The sequence below is a fragment of the Rhinolophus sinicus genome, linkage group LG03 (assembly GCF_036562045.2).
Source record: "Rhinolophus sinicus isolate RSC01 linkage group LG03, ASM3656204v1, whole genome shotgun sequence".
Classification (NCBI taxonomy): Eukaryota; Metazoa; Chordata; class Mammalia; order Chiroptera; family Rhinolophidae; genus Rhinolophus; species Rhinolophus sinicus.
In genome coordinates, this window is record NC_133753.1 from 22998144 (window position 1) to 23020129 (window position 21986).

Sequence of the window (21986 nt, forward strand, 5' to 3'; positions counted from 1 at the left end):
AAATTATTGGCATCTAATGGAGGTGTTCGGTGGAACCAACACCAGCTCTGGGCTCAGCAACGCCACATTGGAAGCTTGAAACCAGCCAAGGCAGGAGTGTTTACAGCACAGGAACCGGCAAACCCTACCAAGGAGGATTTTTATCCCCGGAGAGCTGGTTGTTAAATACAGGAGTCCCCCCTTATCCGCAGGGACTATGTTCCAAGACCCCTAGGGGATGCCTGAAGCTGTGGATAGTACCAAACCCTATGTATAGTTTTTTCCATAACACATACCTATGAAAAAGTTTAATTTATAAATTAGGCACAGGTAGAATTAACAAATAATAAAATAGAACAATTACAACAATATACTGTCAATGTGTTCTCTATCTTTGATAACTGATCTCATAATAGAGATGGCTACTACGTGACTAATGGGCAGGTCGCATGCACAGTGTGGAGACGCTGGGCAAAGGGATGATTCGCGTTCCGGGAGGGACAGAGTGGGATGAAGCGAGATTTCAATCATACTACTCAGGACAGTGTGCAATTGAAAATTTATGAACTGTTTATTTCTGGAATTTTCTATTTAATATTTTTGGACCACGGTTGACTGTGGGTAACTGAAACCACAGAAAGCGAAACCGTGGCTGGGGGCGGGGGGATGGCTGTATTTACTAGCCCATCACTGCTTATTAGCCACGTGTCTTCTGTGAGTTAACTTCACACGGCTTCCATTTCTTCCTCTGTAAAAGGCTGATAATCACAGCGTCTCTTCATACAATAGTTGTGGGAATTAACTGAGGTAGGGCAGGTAAGGTAGTGCAGTGCCTGGCTCTTGGGAAATACTTAAATATGAATGATCAAAACCATTTCCTACAAGGCTGACTTCTTTTTCAAACTTTTTACCCAATATCCTGCAGAGAGAACAAAGCTTAACAAAGCACAGAGACAAAAGACAGGACAGCTAATCCTTGGACCAGTGAGCCCCTTACCACCCCACCCCCACCTCTGCCCCATTCCTGCTGTGTATGTGTTTAGCTAAAAGAGGTTCATGTACACATTTATGCCAGGGAAGGGAAGAGAGGCATGGGTTTAGAAAGACCTTAGCATCTAGTCCTAGTGACTTGGAATTTTAGAAAAACAAATTGATTTTAAGGAACATTATTTAATTTAAAAAAATTTTTAAAAATCAGTGCTGGTTAAAATAGTTTTAAAATATTAGGGAAGCGGGGCAGTCAGATGGCTCAGTTGGTTAGAGCACGAGCTCTGAGCAACAGGGTTGCCAGTTTGATTCCCACATGGGGCAGTGAGCTGCGCCCTCCGCGACTAGATTGAAGGACAATGACTTGGAGCAGATGGGTCCTGGAGAAACACATTTGAGAAACATACTGTTCCCCAATAGTCCCCAATAAAAAAATTTTAAAAAATATTAGGGAAGCAAAAGAACTAGGTTTAGGGACCACTTAAGAAGTACTATATGTTGTATTAAGCTTAAGGAAGGGATGTCAGCATAATGGAACATTCTTACTCCATAAGAGAAAGGAACTGAGACATCAGGGTTCCAATTTGTCTGTACTTACAGAATTCTTTCCACTTTCACTTTCTCTGCATTAAAGGTGTTTAGGCTCAGAGTGACCGCTATTTGCAGAAGAATGGATGAAGGATATGGTGGAAGGATTAAGAATAAAACCCAAAAGAGAGGAAGCCCAGAGAGAGAGATGAATGTTAAGAGGAGAAGAGAGAGGGGCGACTAAGTGATAGCACTCTACAGGCAGCATTCCTCTAATTCCACTGACAGTCTAGCATCTCACATCTTATCCAGCCTCATTGCTTGCTCGGCCGTGTTCAGCCCCTTTTACCTATTTTCCCTGTTGACATGGATAGAAAATTGAGCAATTACCCTTAAACTCGGGGGCTCTCAGATCATACAGATTGCTATACTTGCAGAATTAAGTCCCCAAATGCCCCTGGCTAGAAGTGGCTCAACTCAGCTTGTCCTTTAGGAATTAAACACTTTTTGGTTGGCCGTAGGATTTATTATTCCTAAGGTTTCAAGGTATTCAATTCTGGACCTCAGGATGTAAAAAGCACAGCCCTTTCCAGCAGGGATGTGGCATGCCCACAACGTGCTGGAGCTGCCAGGAAGAGGGAGTGAAAATTCCACCGTCAGCCCTGGGTTACACCACGGCGCAGTGGTTCCACGCAAGAAAGATCTCATTATTTTTTTCAAGCTCCTGCTTTCAAAGACTTTCTCCTTTCTAAAGCCCTATTTTGGGGCTCACAAATTCTTTCTCAACTTGAATTTAGCTCTGAGGTAAACTTTGAAAGTGGAGTCCATATCTAATTGTGTTTTCAGAGATTGCCACATTCTGAATACAGCTCATCTTTTTTAAAGACAAAGACTTTTGCTCCCATTTGTGAATCTCTCAATGTTCCCCTTCAAGTTTCACATCCTATTCAGAGTTCATATTCTGAGAGCTGAATTTTAAGGCCAGAAGAGACCAAACAGGCCTGGAAACGCTTGTGGGGTTAGAGAGGTGATATGACTTAGCACCAATGTCCCTCCAACCCCCACCCTCTACCCCCTTTGCTGGCAACCCTACTCTTCCTTCAAGTTGAAGTTTAAAAGTCACTTCTTCAGAGTGGCCTTCCCTCACCACCCAATCCAAATCAGGTCTCCACACTTTTCTCTCTCATAGAACCCTGCACGCTTCCTTTAGTGACTCAATCACAATTTGTCCTTATTTAGTTGTGTGACTGTCTGTTTAGTTCCTATTTCCCTGACTAGACTGTAAGCTAGACTAAGTAAGCTGACTAGAGCAAAGGTTAAGAAAGTTTTGCTCATCATGATCTCCCCAATGCCCAACCCCTTGTCACACATAGTAGGTATTCAACAAACGGTTGTTAAATGAGTGAGTGAATGAATGACTTGCCCAAAGTCACTTGCAGAGATTGGGTTCAATCCTCTTTCAGATCTGACGTTCTTTCTCTCACACCGTACTACCTAACAGGACAGAGAAAGTCTAAAAGCCTTTGGGCAAACCAGAAACTTGGTTCCAATAAGGAGAATGATTATGCCACCAAAGGATGGTTATCTAAATAGGAAAAATCAGTTTTGCTATCCGACACTTAGGGACCTTGAGGGCCTTTGGGGGCTCAGGCTGTCCACCATTCTCAGCTCTTCTCCATAATCATGAACCCCAACCTCCCTGAAGCTCAAGCAATGAGTAATTCCACCTAGAATCAGCAGCAAGTTAAATGATTGTCAGTCTTCACACTTCATTAAAGGCAGTTTATGTGGGGACACAGAGTATCTGTAGTTGAGAATGGGCTAGAATCAGGGCTTACCTTTGCAGAACCAGCTTCTCTCCTAGTTACTGTGAATTCCTTATTCGTTCTCCCTGTGGAGACTCTCCTCATGCCAGGCACCTTGCCCGGGAAGGTTTTTCATTCTTCTCTACCTAAGCACATCTTGTCCATCCTTCAGGACCCAGCACAAGTTCTTCCTTCTTCCTCAGCCCACCAGGTGGCTTCCTCTTCTGAACGCACGGTCCTTAATAATGTCAATCACCAATACAGCAACAACATACACTGCCTCTGCCATCCATTACACTGACGTCTTAGCTCTTTAACTCCTGTAGTGCTTTTCATCCTTTACGCTTTGTCTCCCCAACAAAGTTCTGTGTGCCGTTAGAGCAGAGCCCTACAAGGTCTTATGAAGGATTGGCAAATTGCTTCCCAGAGACCTACTCTAACTTGCAGATAAATTTTGTTCTGTTTATGAAGTGATTTCTTTAAAATTCTGTCATTTTTTAAAATACGAATTTGAAAACGTTTTGGCCATGCCATCTCCTGTCTGGGTTGACGACAGGCCCCACATTCTTTACTGTCATGCACTTCTGCTGTTTCGTGTGTTCATATTATCTGCCTGGCCCCTAAAGGTATTTGAGCCACGGTCTTGCAAACAGTCCCCATGCAATACATTCTGGTTGACCAACAGAACCCCAAACCGCCTCTACATATCACTCACTATCCATTTCTCATTCTAAAAACACACCTATCTTAAAAGCTCCTTTCTTCGTCTGTTCTTGTCTATTCTCTTCCCTGAAAAGCCTATGCATCCATGGAGGGGAAGAAGTGCGTCTCTTCCCTCCCTAGGCATCTTCCCCAGGGAAGAAGGAGCAACCTGTAACAAGAGTGAAGCTAGGGGGGCTGAATGCTGAGAAATATCTCAAGACGCGGCTCCTGAGTCTCCTATAACAGAAGGGGAGGGAAAGAAGAGCAGGCATCTCACTAGATCAGAAGCTCCCAGAGGGGCAAGGACTACCTGACTCACCACTGCACTGTATAAAAACCTGCTGGCTTTCCTCAATAAGGCTGCTGGTAGAAGGAGACCAGCTGCCCGGGAGTAGGTGGGTGGGTGGGGGCTGGACCTTAGATTCTCATTTCTGTTCCCCGAGATTCCTCTTTCCTTTTGCGATTGCTCACCCATCACCCACCCCTACCAAGTACAAGGAAATGATCAGCCCCTTCTCCAAGTGATCGCGCTCCTTGCACCGATGACCTCAAAAAAACCTCGATGTGATTCTCTTAAGGGAACCAGTAAGCTCCCTTCCAGGAGCCCCAAGATCTGCTGAATGGCACTGCTGAATGCGAGTCCAGCGATGACTCAGGCCCATCACTCATGGAGTCTTCCCACCCACTGCTTATTCTAAGTTCAATAGAGAAGCCTTCACTAGCCAACCAAGTAATTCTCTGAGCAAAGATAATTCTAGAAACTAGTTATATGTAATGTGATTCCTACTGCATAATGGATTCTAAACATTCACATACAGTGGAATGGACTTAGTCAAGTGTGAAGTGTAACATATGAACTGATTTTCCATTAAAGGACTCAGGCATAACTGCATGGACAACAGATTTATGCTGGGAAGAGGCATCCCTCCTAGGAGGTAGAATCAAGTGCACCTCTGACAAGAAGGGTTTTATGCTTCAAACCCAAAGAGCCAAAATAAAGCCCAAATCACAAATTTCACATTCCAAGTTTATGAAGGGGGAAAAAATACTAGAAGTATTCACTGAAAATAGGTATCTTTCTTCTTTCCTTCCTTAATGAAATTGCATTGAGCACCCTATCAACCCTGCTGAGTATATTACAAATCTGGGAGCTGACATGAATACAGCTACCTGTGGAAGGAGATGCCAAGAGAGTGGGGGGTCATACCATTTGTTACAGCCCAGAGGCCAAGAGCAAAGACTTGGGTCAAGATCTGTGTTCAAATCCTGGTCTGGGCTGTGCTGCATTGTGCAGTGGTGACCACAGCTGTCTTCCAAATCCTGGCGCTGTCATTTACGAGTTGTGTGACATTGGGCCAGGTTACCTTTCTTTGCCTCAATCTGCTCATCTTTAAAATGGGGATAATGAATAACCAAAATGCCCTTTAACAGGTGACTAGATAATCAAAATGTGATATATCCATACAATGGATTATTATCAATAAAAATGAATAGACTAATGATACATGCAGCAATCTCAGAGAATCTCAAAATCATTACAATGAGTGAAAAAACCCAGAAACATACATGATTCAATTTATATAAAATTCCAGAAAATGCAAACCACTCTATTGTGACAAAAAAAATAGGTCAGTAGTTGCCTGGGGGTGGGGCAGAGGAAGGATGGACTGAAAAATGGCATGAAAATCTTTTGGGGGCCATGGAAGTAGACCATGAATTTAATAAGCACCTCAGAGTTATAAGCATCAGTTCCATGCAGACAGCTCCTCACCCACCAAACAGCTTTGTTAATGTCCTCCAGGGACCCTGCCTCCCTGAATTCTTTGGCACATCCTCCTGGATGGTGACCCTGCTGCCCTATGCAACCAACGGCTGAAGCAACAGACAATGTGTGAGGACAGGCAGACCCAAAGTGTGGCCAGCAGCCACCAGTCATAGCACCACAGCTGCCAGCACTGGCACAGGACATCCTAGGTACATGTCTGGGAAAACAGACTTTGGGAACAGAAATGGGATACTTTCTTTAATAGGGTCATTGGGAATTACTAGTGAGTGGAGAAGTGTGGCAGCTGTAAGTTGTGTAGTGACTAGAGCTTAGGAGGAATATGTGGCAAAAAGAAATAAGCTTGTCAATACGAGACCATGGAAAAAGGACAGAAAAATGCTCAAGAATGACGAGAGTATGCTCGTGAGCTCTTACTAAATCCGAGTATAGACTGAGTTCCCGACCTCCAGGGACCACCTTTCTACCTTAAAACCCCTTTGGAAGGAGATGAGGCGGAAGTAGTTCTTCACACAACTCCCTCCCCCTCCAGTCCGGAGTCGTGGCTTTTGAGGTGCTACAGCAGGTCTGTCAAACTTCAGTGAGCAAAACAGCAATCCAGGGAGCTTACTGAAATTAATGCAGATCCCTGGGCCCCAATTCCAGCTTCTGCTTTGCGGGTGGCCTGGGACTCTGCATTTTAACCATCATCTCAGAATATTCCACAAATGTCCTACAAGCCCCTCACCCCAATCCTGTGAGGTAGCTAATACATAGGTAATCATCCAAGTTTTGCAGATTTAATTCTCTCCTTCACTTTGTAGTCGCATGCAATAGTTACTAGAAGGCTGTGGGACTCCACTTTTAGCCAGGAGGGAATAACTGGTACCGGACGTGCCTTCCCGCTGTGAACAATTAGAAAACTGGGGAAAAGATAAGATACAACTGTTTTCAGACAGTGGAACAAGGTAGCACAGGCCCGATCCCCGAGACAAGGGAAATCAATGAAGTGAGCTTTTGCAGTCTCCCTGGCTTTCTGCCGAGAGGTACTTCCTGGACGCTGGCACAGGGCAGGAGAACCCCTACTAGAGCACGGAGGTCTCGCTGAGCTGAGGAGACACAGCTCCAAGTTTGGGAAGTTAAGGTGCCTGGAAGCAGAGGACGAGAGAGGGGGAGCCATGTGGGGAAAGAGCTCCAGAAATCTACACTGACTGCATATGAAGCTGTGCACGTACAGGGCACACAGCGCAAAGCTGGGCAAAGAATTACGACTGGCAAGGTGTGAGGCAAACAATCCCAGAGCGTAGACAGAACCGGAAGAGGCTCAGCCCCACGCAGGCCAGTGGAGAATCCATGTGGAACAACCAGGCCCTCAACAGAGACACCTGAGTGTCTTTACTGCTTAGCGCTAACCCTAGACTTGCGCGAGTAAAAGCTTAAAAACAATTCTTAAAACGATCACGTGGACCAACAAACACACTCGCTGCCTGCTGAAACCAATGTGTCGGTCTTCAAAGAAAGACAACAAGATCCGGACACTCGACCTAGTAGTGACCTTCACAATGGCCTGCACCCAGTCAGAAAACTACTGACCAAGCAGAAAAATATGACTCGTAACCAGAAGAAAATCAGTCTATTGCAAGACTCAGAAAAGACAGAGATTGTAGAATTAGAAGAGGGCTTTAAAACAGCTACTATAAAGGTTACTGTCAAGGAAAAAGAAAAACAGGAACAAAATAAGGAGACAAATGGAAGACAGATATGTCTATTCACATAGAACTGAATGAAGCTTCTAGAGTTGAAAATACAACATCTGAAACAACAAATTCACTGAATGGGCTTAACAGCAGGTTAGACAGTATAAAAGAAAAGATCAGTTACACAGCAATAAAAACTATCCAAATTGAAGTACAGAGTTTAAAATGGACTGGAACAACAAACAAACAAACCAGAACCTCAACAACCTGTGTGGCAATTTCAAGTGATTACATACCTGTAGTTGGAGTCTCAGAAGGAGTGAGAAGGGAGAAAAATATACTTGAAGAAATAATAGCTAAAATTCTCTGAATTTGATGAAAACAGTAAATCCAGATTCAAGAAATTCAAGTAGAATAAACACAAAGTAAACCATACCAAGGTACATCATAACCAAATTTGCTGAAAATAAAAGATAAAAGAAAATAAATCGTAAAGCAGCCAGAGAAGAAAAAGACACTGCATACAGGAGAACAAAGATAAGAATCACCACTGACTTCTTACCAGAAACAACGCAAGCCAGAGGACAATGCAACAACTACCGTGCTAAAAGGAATGAAAAAGTCATCAGCCTAGAACTCTGTATCAGGTGAAAAGTAAAGACATTTTCAGACAAACAAGGCTGAGAGAATTTCCTGCCATAGCACCTGCTCTACAAAAAATGTTAAATGAAGTTTTTCAGGCAAAAGAAAAATGGTACCAGATGGAAACAGTTCTACACAAAGGATTAGAGTGTGCAAATGGTAAATATGTAGGTTTAAAAAAAAAAAAAGCTTTGGTAATTTAGGTCCCAAATATAATCTCCTCTCTAGCGGGTTTCTTGTAAAAAGTCCACGCAAACTTTATCTTTTCTCTTGAGTTTGGAATGCAGGTTTCAGCTGTGCCAGGGCAACTGGCCTATTTTAGGGCTGTTTCTCCCTCATTTACAGTGTCAGCCATTAACCGACTACCACGTGTCGTGCACTGAAGATGCAAAGATAAATGAGACGTGGTGTCTGCCATCAAGAAGCTTAGAGCCTGGCGGGGAGAACAACCAAGGCAACAAAGAGTTCAAGTGTGACAGTCTGTGACTATAGGCAACACACTTAACCTCTCTCTACTTTAGTTTCAACTATAAAATGAGGATAATAATAGTCTACTTCAGAGTTGTTGTGAAGATTAAATGCTTTAACACCTATAATCTGGTAGAACGGTGCCCGATATACATAATAAACACTTAAAATATTAGCCGTTGCTGCTGCTGTCACCATTGCCCAGGAGGTTGCAGGAGCACAGAGAAAGAACAGCTGAGCCAGAGAGGGAGTGGGACGGGAAGGGAAGGCATCTTAGAGGACGTGATGCTTCGGCTGAGATTGGAAGGACGCGGAGGGTTAGTGAGAAGGAAGGGCGTGAGGTACTCCAGGCAGAGGCAGCAGGGCTTAGAAAGGCACGGATGAGGGCACCGCAGGTGTGTTCAGTAAGGCTGCAGCAAGCAGGGCCTTAGCTGTAGTCCAGGAAATGCCCTGGGGGCTCTGGAACATTCTGTGAACCCTTCTGACTTCCTCCACGGACACCTTACCTCCTCCGTCATCTGATCCATCCAGGCTCTGCTGTCTGAGCCGGTGACTGCCCCGGAAAAAGAAGGAAAGGAGAAAATGAGTTTCAAACTCAGAAAGAAACCACCCAAATTTTCATTGTATCCATTCCTTCTCCTAGATGCAAATGTCTCTGGACCCCTTTCCTCTACCAACTTGCTCAACCTAACTGGCAACCGGGTTTGCCATGCGTGGCTGCCCAAGCTGCGTATCGCATGGTTCTACAGGGTGGTGTCATCCAGACGACGTGAATGCTCCTCCCACCGCGGACGTGTGAAACCAATGGTCCTGCCTTACACTCCATCCTTTCCCTAGCAGCTTTCTTTCTTTTTTGATGTAAGTGTCAGGAGAAGGCTAGGTTTAGAAAACTCGTGTTGCTTCTGCCCATCTATGAGGTCGGCCAATTAAGTTCGCGAACTTGTAGCAATGATGTTAATCTTTTTGGATATCAGAGGGATTATTTATTATGAATTTGTACCAACTGGACAAACACTTAACCAAGTTTACTATTTGGAAGTGCTGAGAAGGATGCATGAAAAAGTTAGATGACCTGAACTTTTCACCAATAATTCATGGCTCTTGCATCACGACAATGCACCAGCTCACACGGCACTGTCTGTGAGGGAGGTTTTAGCCAGTAAACAAATAACTGTATTGGAACACCCTCCCTACTCACCTGATCTGGCCCCCAATGACTTCTTTCTTTACCCAAAGATAAAGGAAATATTGAAAGGAAGACATTTTGATGACATTCAGGACATCAAGGGTAATACGATGACAGCTCTGATAGCCATTCCAGAAAAAAGAGTTCCAAAATTGCTTTGAAGGGTGGACTAGGCGTCAGTGCATAGCTTCCCAAGGGGAGTACTTCGAAGGTGACCGTAGTGATACTCAGCAATGAGATATGTAGCACTTTTTCTAGGATGAGTTCGCGAACTTAATTGTCTGACCTCATATATCAATAAATCAGAACTGTGGGCAGTACTTTGATACCCGGACACAGAATTCTAAAAACCACACAGGGTGGAAGATATGACATGCGCATCAATGCCAGAGTCCAGCCCTTCAGCTGAGGAAACAGCGTGACCCAAACCCTTGCTTCCCAATGCGTAACGACAGCCCACACCACAGCTACGTTCGTGCTGACGGTTTTGTGTGCCGTGCTCAACAAAAGCTGAACAGACAATGACAAGACTGCACTGCTGACAGAGGTCACCACAGGATGATGCCATAAAAATACTAGGAACATACTCTTCAATTTCTTCAGGAGCCTTTCTTCCTGACCTGAAAAAAAAGAAAGACAAGGTTTGTGAGAACTCACTAGTCTCCTGCATTGATGTGGTCTGCTAGAGAAGGGGTTTCAAAAGTGGGGGCAAATTAGCATATGCCACGTGCCTCACCTGCCTGGAGTCCTCATCCAGACCAAGGCCCAGATCCAGCATGAGAGAACCGCAGACACTGTAATGCCTTCTTCTAACCTTATTTCAGCATAGCTCCAAGTTAAGTTGTTGCGTGTAAGTGCAGGGTGAGTGAGAAGCTCAAAACTCAAATGCTACTGAGCCCTCCATTAACTGGCCGATTTATAGGGCACTTTCTTAGGACTGAGGCCTTGGTTCCCCTCTGGAGCTGTTGAGAGATGCAGCTTCCCACGAGCACAAAGGGATGAATGATCCACACACTGGTCAGGCTGCAGGTCCCGGGCCTGTTTCTGTACCCTCCACGTGAAGGCCCAGAAGTCCCTGAGTGACGTTGGGCGAGTAGTGCCCTTAAGACGTTCCCTGGGAACCGGAAGCCTGTTTATACACAGACGTCTAAGGCACTGGTTCTTAGTCCTGAATGTGCGTGAGAACCATCTGGGAAGCTTGACAGACATGCAGATTGCTGGGGACCTGGCAGCACAGATGTTTGCATCAGCTGGTCTGGGGGAGCAGTAGCCCAGGAATATGCATCTGAAACAAATTTCCAGTAATTCTAATCCAAGTATCTCACTACTGACAGTCTGGGAAACACTGATCTTAAGTTTTCTGAATGAGCCTGGCAAATGGTGAAGTTGGGTGTTGGGTACGGGGTGATCACTTTGTTGTATATCTGCACATTTCAATAGTAACAGAGTTTGGGGGGTTTTTTCCTTATGAATTTTTTAAAGTTAGAAATCAATCACCATGATGAGCAGGGACAAAGGGTGGTGGCAATGTCACAATGGCCAGGAGGCAGGATGCATGAGAAGGTCCGCCACAGTGCTGAGCCCACAACGCCTCGCCAGTAAGAGCTACTCTGGAAGCAAATAGCAACTCCTGCAAAATGCAAATAATTTTCCCCAAGAGTGTAATCATAAATCAAGCCCGAGTTTAAACAGACCACTCTTCCCATGAAATTTAGACCATACCAACTGCATAAGAAAGGGAGGGAGAGAGGGAAGATGAATTTTGGCTGAAGTCAGGGAGGGAGAAGATGGGTAGGAAACGTTGCAAGAATAGGATGGAACAAGTCTGAGGAGATCTCCCAGTCTGCAGTTTTTGCCTCTTAAAAGACCAAGAGAATGAGCTACTAGAGTAGGGGGCGGGGGGCGGGTGGGACAGATGGGCAGTAGGAGGGTTCCAGGGTGCCCAGGGTGTCACCACACGGGTACTGCTGGATGATGTTGGTTTCCAATGCTGTTCTACGTCAAAGGAATCCTAAAGCAGAGCCCCCGGCAGCCGCCAAAGCTGCCCTGTCTGTGTGGGAGGAGAAGGCTCTGCTGGCTCACTGCCTCCAACCGTCCTGGTGAAGTTGAATTCTATAAACCTCTGTCTAAAAGACTCAATAGCATGTCACCAATGGTAGAAGGGCTTGGATGAAACGAGGGATCAGAGAATAACGGGCTTAAAGAGGCCAGGTAGACTAGGCCAGTGCCTTCGTTTGTACGTAAGACACATACCCAGCTCTGACTGCCCTTGGGAGTGATGACTGAATCGTTCCTTCTTAAGCAATGTGCCGTGGCAAAGGCAGCAGTGACTTTGTCTGGAGGAAACAATAATGATAACACTAATCTTCGGGGGAAGGCTGATTAATTGCCACTTATCCACTCAACACCCAAAAAGGGGATGAGTTTCATATTCGGCTTAATTGCCGCTGAGCCCACATCTTGCTCTCTCTCACTCTAGGGGGAGCCAAGGATCCTCCGGCATCTCATTTCACCCCATGGGAAGGAGCAAGATCAAAATGGAGCCCTCAAGGATGGACCACATGGATGCCCACAGGTGGTGTTCGCTCTCTCTCTCTCTCTATTTCTCTCTCTTCTCTTTCTATTTCTCTCTCTCTCTCTCTCTCTCTCTCTCGCTCGCTCGCTCTCCCCCCACCCCCAACAGATTCTGTGTGAGCCTTCTATTCAGGAGATGGAAAAATGGCACAGAACACCCTGCCTTTGATGAAGGCGGCCACTTCTGGGCCTAATCTAGCTTGCAGGTAAGTTTGGTTGGGACCACACTGCTGTTTATTTTGGTTTGGTTTGGTTCTGTTTTAATGTGAATTTGTTGCCCAAATTGAGAGATTTTGTACAAAAACCCAAATTTCTAAATTCTTCAAATACAAAGCCTGGCAACAATGGACCTGCGTGCCCACATGGACAACTCTGGGAAGCTGGGCTGTGCGGTGGCTGCCCCCTCGGTGAGCCTGAGCTCCCCGCCCTCCTTAACACTGGGGGGCTGTAATGCAGGGCGGCCTGCGGGGTCTCAGCTCCCGCTCCCCACACAAGAACGCAGGATACAGTGAGGCCAAAAAGGAACACCCACGGAGCCATAAGTAGGGGAGTCATACCACTATATTCTCTCTGGCGGCACTATACTCTCACTGGAGGCTGGATCCACACTGTCCGCAACCAGCCATCCTAACTGCAATCCTTGCTTGCCAGCCCAGCCACCATCTTCTTGCTAGCCCCCATTTTTCTCTTTCTGCTAGCGTAGCCACAGCAGTTATATTAGTGGCCAATGGCTCACTAGTTCCAGCTGACAGCCAATTAGCCACAGCTGATGGCCATCCAATCACAGTTGATGGCCATTTACTACCTGAGCCAGCACCGTTCTATGTGAGGCCGAGAGCCTGGAAACTACTTTCTGGGGTTCTGCCCCCACAGGGGCCTAGTACTGCTTCTTCACCAGGACCTCTGCTCGCTGGTTCCCTCGCTGGTTTCCCCGCAGAAGTGCAGAGGCAAGTGAAGTACTTCCTGTACCTGTGCAGCTATTGAAAGTGAGAAAGCAAAAGGAAGACCAAGTGGGAAGTGTGTTTTAGGAGAACTGCAGGGAATATTTCTTTACAGAAGTGTAAATATGCAAATAATTTGTATATGTATCACAGTAATATCATTTAAATGTTATTCTGAAATAAAACCCCACTTCACAGATTTACTTTATCTACCTGGTCCCAATGGCACCTCGGGTCATGCAGTGACAGAGACCGGTACCAGGACACAGAATCCAGCACAATGATTTTCAAACTGCAGGTCATGACCCATTAGTGAGTCATGAAATCAATTTAGTAAATCACCACCAGCCTTTCTTTTCTTGTCTTTTTTAAAAATAGCATGGAGTATAAGAGACAGTATATGCAAATATTAAGGACAAGTATTAAACTTTTTTCCAGTTTTATATACACACATACCCAGTCATGATGTAGAGTACATTTTTAAATTGTTGGTGACAGGTTTTAAGAAATGAAAATGAAGTGGTCTGCCACAGCCCACCAGGACAGGTAACCAGAGAAGGGTTTGGGGCGGAAGTCCTGCCTCCCGCAGATTGGGGGGGGGGGGGGCGGCTGTAGAAGCTGAAGTAGAGAATTGTGGGTTTGGGTCCTCTCTCCCTTACATACATACTTCTGAGGAAACTGTGAGACCAGGTCCAGCCCCATGGCAGGCTGACTGCAGAGTTGTGGGCAGCTCTGCCCTGAGCTCTGGGTTCTGACCACACCCACAGCCCATGTGCCTTTTTCCCCAGAGTGGCTATTAGAGAGTTTGGGAACCTGGCAATTGTAAGCTACTGTGAGACCATCTGACGCAGACAGAGCACTTTCCAATACTCTTCAGGGATTTCCGTGTCTATGAGCACCAGCTCAGTCGAGCTCTGGGAAGAAGGTAAAGCAGGTGTCAGTGGCCCCGTTACAGACAGGGACATGGGCAGCGCGTCGTATGCTTCACCCAAATCACAGAGCTAGTCAGTGATGAGGCTGAGACGAGCATCCCCGTTGCCCGACTTGCACCCTGATTCCACTCTGCCCCAAGCCTTTTCAAAAGCAGATACTGCTGATTTTCAGATGTCCCCACCCAGACATCTGTTTGGATTTACTGCACAGACAGCCCATTCCTGACTTTCCACACTACGGAAGGCAAAAGACAGTATAGAGACAGAATGGAAAGCTGGAGAAAACCCTTTAAGGCAGGAGTGCTTAACCAGTGGTGCACAAGAAAATCACACCTGGGAAGCTTCTATCACTGTCCACGTGCTGGACCTCACCCCAGACCCCCTGAGGCAACAATTTCTAGAAATGGGCCACAGTTCCATATACGAAAATCACTACCCTAAACCTTATCTCACATAGCAGGCTGAACTCTCCAGTTGCTAAGCAGCAAAATGGAAACCTTCTGCCTTATCCTTCCCCATTGCCTGCTTTCTTCTCACAAGTGTTAATGCACTCTGACTTCACCTGCAGGCTGGGGGGAGCAAGGAGAAGGCTCCACAGACTGATGCCCCGTCCTGAGTGATCCTGAGTTGGCAATCCCCAAATTCAGAGCAGATTCCGTGAGGTTCATAAAAGCTGGGCAGGTGCTCCCCACCCTGGAAGGCCCAGAAGCAATTTAGATTTGATCAGAGATGCGTGTTCAATATTCAAAATGTAAAACATAGAGGGTGCTGAACCAGCACTTTGAAAAGTTAATTAAATGCCAGGTTTCTTCCTAAGAGCTAGTCCATCACTTGCTGGTTGCTTTGGCCATTTTACAGGATGAAGCTTTCACTCTGGACAATGAGAGTCAGTGTTCTTCTCCCCTCCCACCTGGTGGAGACAGGGTGACGGGAGTAAGGACACGATAGCTGCCTGCTTTCAGCGAGTGACACGCCGGACATAGCTGGTGACTTGGCAGGAGGGGAAACCAGAGCGGTCTTGGCCGTTTCCTGATCACTAAAAACACTCAGCCTCACATGAAGCTGCCTGTTCTTTAAATATTGGGTTCCCAGTGGAGGACTTCAAGGTAAAGGGAGTGGTCTCGTCATCCCACCTGCGTGGAGAGCCCAATCTTTCAGCGTGACACTCAACCAGTCCCCTCCTGGTTTTCACCCCCACACTTGGCTGCAGACATCACCCTCATTTCTCAGGGGAAAGCCCATCCCCAAGCCCCTGCCCTCACAAGCCTGTCATAGGAAGGCTGATGACAGTTAACATTTGCTGAGCTTGCTGGGGGCCAGGCACTGTCATAATATTCTTATTTACATAGTACTATTATATGACAACATATGTTATACATAGTATTATATATTACCTTAATTATCACATTGTATTACTTAATTTGCTCATTGTTTTACAGATGAGGAGACTGGGGCTCAGAGAAGTATAGTAACTTGCCTAAGGTCACACAACTAGAAAGCAGTAGGGACAGACCAGCTCTGTGTTGTGACACCAGAGCCCAGTTCCTAACCCCCACCCAGGACAGGAACACGCAGGAGGGTCTATACTATGGGAAATGCTGATTTTATAAACTCTGCTTCAAATCCCATTGATATTTTCCATGACGAGGATACACTTTCAACTTAGAGTAGTGCTGTAGCTTTGTCAGGCCTGACAATTAGGTAATTAATGTTAATTGTTCTGTGTGATTTATTATGTATGCTTTATTAGGTTGGTACAAAAGTAATTGTGGTTGAAAAGGTTAAAAATAATTGCAAAAACTGCACCTACTTTTGCACCAAGCTACAGTATGACAGCTTGAGTCACGGCAAAAAGATTCCATGCAGCGACGTCACCTTTCCCTCTGCTTGGACGCAATTCCTTTCTTGTCGCATTTAGAGACCTCAGTGACATTCCGTGGCCATGAACTGGTCAGCTGAGGACAAGTCTGACCGCACTGGCCCATCCAGGACTGCAGCCACAGGACCACTTCTGAAACGTGGGCCCCCAGTTTCCTTCCGGGACACAGTGGTAGAGACGTGCTGTAACGTAAACACCCTCCCTGCCTGCGCTGTTTGTCTTCTGCGTCCTCCCTGCCGGATCAGACAGCAGGCCTCAGCGGCTGCTTACACGGGTTATGTGCTGAAGGGTGAAAGGCAGTCCTAATGTAGACATCATCTCACTTAAAATGTTTCTCTCGAGTTTAATGGAATACTGCGGAGATCTAAATGGAGATAAAGTACCACGGCTCAGAGAACAGCCAGGATGCCATCTTTATGCAGCATGACAATGTTCAGTGGTTAATTAGACACCGTTAACCTATTTTAGCAGGGGACATAACTGGGATAAATGGGGGGAAGTGTCCTTGAAGCCTGTTAATATCCACAGCACATATTGGACCCTAGACTCACCTCCCTGCTGCAAGACAGAGCAGGCTTGAAACAGACCAAAGAGCCAGGCATCTAGAGCCCTGACTGTCCCAGTGGAAGACCCTGTCCTGGCCCGTCGCCAGGGACCATGGCCTCTGACCTGGAGAGGGATGTGAAGGGTTGGGACAAATGGTGACTATTCCAACTTGTTGCCTCTGAGAGAAAAGCTAAAGCCACAGGAAGGAGCTCACAGGGCTCCTGTGACAAAAAGAAGCAACTCTGTAGCCAGAGGCCAAATTCATAAAGAAACACTTGACAAGGGGACGAACAGATGCATTTTCACTCCTCTGGAAGAAATCAAAATGCCATTTTCTTGCGAGGTTTTCTAGTCTCATAATTTTAAAATGTCCAATAAAAACCTCACAAGTGCCTCCAAACCTCAGTGAGGTAAATTTTACCAGGCATGAGAAAGGGAGGTAATAGGTCCCAGATCACATAACACATCACTAGCATACCCCAAACCAAGGCCTACTTTGTAAATTGTGCGAGCCACCAAATGAGCCCACACAGTGTAAACCCAGATCTGCGCACAGGAAAATGTTGCCATCGTAATCACGGCCACCGTGCCCATTCAGTACCAGGCAGTAGAGTGGTTAATTGGGGTCCTTCTGTTCAAAGACGTCCCCATACCTGTAATACTTAAAAGCCAGACATTTTTCATGAACTAAAGTTGTCCTTGGTCAATAGATTTCTCCTAATTGAAAGCTCTCCTGAAAGCTGAAGTCCCCTCTCTTTCTCCTCTTGGTTCCTAGTTATCGCCATTCATGTGTTTAGCTTCCAGCATGTATTTTAGGTACTGCATTTTCTCCCTTCTTTTAAAGACAAACAAGAATCTCGAGCACCCAAATTTTGACACTTTAGGGTTTTAGGTCCTATTAGATCATATTTATCTACTGCCAGCAAGGTGTCTAGTAGAACGATGAAAACTGACGTCCATGGGCTGTCTGTAGACTGCCAAACCCGGAAGGTATAGTGAATTACAAGAAAATTCCTGGGTGAAGCTCGCCCCCTGCTGGTCAGATTCAAATTTACATCTGTGTTCTGCTTCAACCTCTAAAGGGGTATTTATTGATTGGGAGGAAAAAGAGTTGAAAAACAGAAACAGTTTTAGTAGCTAAAAATAGTTATAGGGACATAAAATGTATGTATATGCCTGTTACCGAGAAACTTAAAAAGTGGAAGTATTTAGAACTCTAGATCTTAAGTATCTCAAATGAACATTATTTTATTCAGAAACCTTATTGTGTAACTGATTTTCTATTAGGTGCAAATAGCAGGTGTTGGATTTGAGGATCTTTTGCTCAGAATTTTACAATCTGGCTGGAGGAGAGAACGTTTTAGAAATAACAGTTATACCTGCGGAAGATCCACATGGCAATGCCTGAGAGATTCCTACCACCATCCACCCTTGCATCGTCTAGATGGGGAAACGGGAGCCAGGAGTTGTTAAAGCGACCTAACTACAGCCCCAAAGCTAAGTGGACACAGAGCTGGAACTAGAAACCAAGGTTCACAATCCCTCATCCACTGCTGTTTCCAGTGCGCCCCAAACTTAACAGGACAAGTCAGGCAGACAGACACAAAAGGCCATGGGAGCACAAAAGAGCCAAGTGGGGGAGCCTGAGGCTCCCAAGAAGACTTCCAGCTGAAAGGTGAGTAGGCTTGTGACAGGCAGAAAGGCTGCAGGAAGGCGCTGCCCCCTGGAGGGAATACACGGAGTAACGGTAGGATGCACGGAAGGGTCAGGTGTGTTCGGTAAGCAGCTGGGGGAACTGGTGTGGCTGAGATACAGACACGGCGGAGGCTGAAAATGAGAATGGCATCAGAGCCGGCTGAGGAAGCAACCAGAATTGAACAAGATGCTATTACACGTTGGTATCAACTCTATAAATACATACACTGACATCGGTCGGACATCAGGAGGGAACGATGGGGCTAGAAATCAATTTTCACTGGGTTCCTTTTTTTCTTTCAAGTTACTTACTTAAGTCCACAATTTCAAGCAAGGTTGCAACGAATAATATGCAGCTCCTCTCATATCCTGAGATACAAAAGCAGCACGAAGGAGTTAAGTGGAAGTTCTGTTACCCCTCCTGTTGGGGGAAAGGATGGGAGGAAAGGCGCTGGGAGGCAGTGCTATAGAACAGTGTGTCCCTCATCTCGGTCACTATCAAGTGCCACCTACACGAATTTTGCTATAGCTGTGTACTTCCTGCACCCACTTTGTATTTTTTCTATGTTGATTCCTTAAGTTTACTTAAATTTATTTAAAAGTAAACTTTATATCCTCAATGGACCACTAGCATCACCAGCCATATAGAAGGTAATTGTAAACAAAGGAAAAAAGTTAATAAAAAGCACAAAATATATTGTGTTATAGCTCGATATTGCTGTTTGCCAAAAGTCAGAGCCTACAGCTTATTCTTTCTTTGTTAAAAAGGTAGATTAGGAAGGTATGAAAGAAGTACTAGCTGCAAATTGAGACTCTCCCACTGACATGATCAGAGGGACTGAAAGCGAACGTAAAAGAGAATAAATAACTTTGGGACTCAATGCCCATCTCTGGGAAATGTACCTATAAGGACGGAGAGTGAAACGCCACAGGATGTGCGAACCGGAAATCATGGGTCCAAAATTCAGGGGGCAAACTTTTATTAGTGTTTCTGGAAACCTTTATTTCAGTCCATTTGTAATTGCTGAACGCCTTGGGTCTTTGATTTCTCCTGGAGAGAATTTTCTGCTCTGAAATGGAGAAACCTGTAAAGATTTCCTTCCAGTCGATGACCCATTGTTTTCCTCTCTCCTCTTTTCCATCCTAAAAAAATGACGGTCTTCCAAAAGCCCATGAATACACAGAGACTCATGCAAGTGAGGAGCTGCTCAAAGAGGAGGTGCCTCCTGCTATAGTGACCCCTTTCCAGCTGCTGGTGTGAGGCCACAGGCAGTGCAGGGCTGTGTGTGGCAGCCGGTGTGAGAGGTCACAGTGCAGGGCTGTGTGTGGCAGCCGGTGTGAGAGGTCACAGTGCAGGGCTGTGTGTGGCAGCCGGTGTGAGAGGTCACAGTGCAGGGCTGTGTGTGGCAGCCGGTGTGAGAGGTCACAGTGCAGGGCTGTGTGTGGCAGCCCCCCAGAAGGCGTAGGACCCACCCTGCTGACTCCCTGGTACAGATGAACCAAGGATACCCTGGCACTTAAAACAAGGCCTTTTGTACAATGACCACTGTGAAACCAGGAGAAATAGACACAGCCACCAGTAACCAACTGTGGTGAGGGAAGCATGGGTCACAAAGTAAAATCACTGGCAGGCTTGCTAGACGAGGGAAAAATCGAGGCTACGTGAGGGGGCTCAACTTCATGTGCACGTCTATAACCATGTGGGCCCGAGCTGCTGCTTCTATACTGAAGCGCTTCTGGTTACTTCCCAATAAAGGACTAAAAAGAAAAGGGAAGAATAGCTGCGATGTTCACAGACACATTTTATTTTTAAGAGGCTGAATCCATCAAAGGGGGAACAAGGAGATCCTTTATGTCGGGAGAATTTTAACCAATGGCTGGCGTCTCTAGCCATTCCCTCCTGGCTTTCGGCTGCTCACACTGCAAAGCAGCGAGTCCCCGTAGCAGAGAGCTGGCTCAGGGGACACAACTTTTTTCCTTGAAAGTTTTTTTTGTTCAATAAGATTGCTTCATATGATCAACATCTCATTTCTGCAAGGGTCCCGGAGGATAGCGGTTAAGACAATTTTATTCTAAGAGACTCGCTATTGCACAAATAGTATAGTCTACGGCCTTTTCATGAACTTGAGATAAATGCAGGCAGCTTTCAAGGTTTGAGGATGGGCATGGCTGCAGAATGAGAGGCACAGTCTATTACACTAATTAGCTGCCTGACCTTGGGCAGCGGGGCAAGGTGACATTGAAGGGCTTTTCTCACTCTAAGGTTCTATAACTGACTCACTGAACTCCCCCGCCCCGACCCCCACCCCCACCCTCATTTTCTCCATCTCTAAACTGAAGGGGCCACACTCTATGACTTCTTAGGTCCTTCCCCAGCTGTGGAAGACATGGACCCCGCCTCTCGCGACCCTGGCCCCCAGCCCCATCAGTTCCCCATAAACACCATTCCTTATTTTGACAATCCTCAAGCAACTGGTGTATCCAGCCCTAAAACTGCAATCATGACATTGTAATGTGCTGGTTGGAGATCCTAAAGTCAATACGGTGGGGAAAACAGATGAAAGGAAGGAAGGAAGGAATAGGAAGGGAAGGAATAGGGAAGAGAAGTAGGGGAGGGCATGGGAGGGGATGGAAGGGGGAGTGGGGAGGGGAAGCTTCTAGAATTAGGTGAAATTTTTTCTATGCTACTTAGCACTAACCCTCTACCTCACATGGCACAGTCTTTAGAGTAGGACAGTCTCGTCCAGTGATTTCTGTAACTCAGCTTGATGACGTCCAACCACAGTAAGCAACTTGGCACCTACTCAAAAATTGTCTCCCTGTCCTGTTGATCCAAACCCCAATTTAGTTTGGGGTGGTGATAAGCCCAACTAAAAATTCAATTCCCCAGCCTCTTTCGCACGGAGGGGTGAGCATACAGCACATTTCTGACCAGTGAGAAAGACACAGCAGTCTCTGGATTGCGTATCCCACAGCCTCACCTCCAAAAGACAAACTCTTGATAAGGAAGAGCCCTTTGCCTTCTCCTCCACGTCATTCTCCCTTCCTCCTGCCTGGAAAACAGCAGTGAGGCCTGGAGTCCAGCAGCCATTATACAACCACGAGGCGTGAACACGAGGACAGACGTCCACATGCTGAGGATGGTGGTAGGTAGGAAGATGGAGAGTTCCATCCGTCCTGTCACCACGGAGCTGCCACACGTGCCCTGGACTGCCAGGCCAGGGACCTCTTGTTTTCTGAGATAAACCTCTTTCTGTTTAAGCCTCTGTTCATGGGGTTCTCTGTTGCTTTCACATGAATGCAACCTCAACAAATACAGCACATCCAGTGGCAAATGGGAAGTCATTCTAGTCGAGAAGGAACACACATCCACTGAAAAAAATCAGTCTTAGATATAATTATAACAGTTAACCTTACTATACGGTCTCATAAGAGAAGGCAGTGAATTTGAAATGACACAAGAAGAGTTTAATTCTCAGGATACAAATGACCGACATCACCAAAATCTGCTGGGGAAAAAAGGCATCAACCCCAGGGAAAAAAGACGAGCAGAACTTCTCCACTGTCCAGCCTAAGAGAACACCCTCCTATGAAGACCGGAGATGAGGCGGTCCTTAAGAAGCGCCCTCGACACCGGGAGAAATGGATGTCTCCCTACATCTG

At 46.0% G+C, this 21986-nt stretch overlaps 1 protein-coding gene across 1 annotated transcript in view; it reads right to left on the bottom strand.

The window, feature by feature from the left end:
* The window catches only part of IFT43 (intraflagellar transport 43), a 73221-nt gene that overhangs the window by 12997 nt on the left and 38238 nt on the right, over positions 1-21986 (bottom strand). The window contains exons 4-5 of the mRNA XM_019733705.2: positions 10344-10376; positions 9077-9123 (exon numbers count right to left, since the gene is read on the bottom strand). Of these exons, the coding sequence (XP_019589264.1) occupies positions 9077-9123; positions 10344-10376 (80 nt within the window). The remainder of the gene's footprint in view (positions 1-9076; positions 9124-10343; positions 10377-21986) is intronic.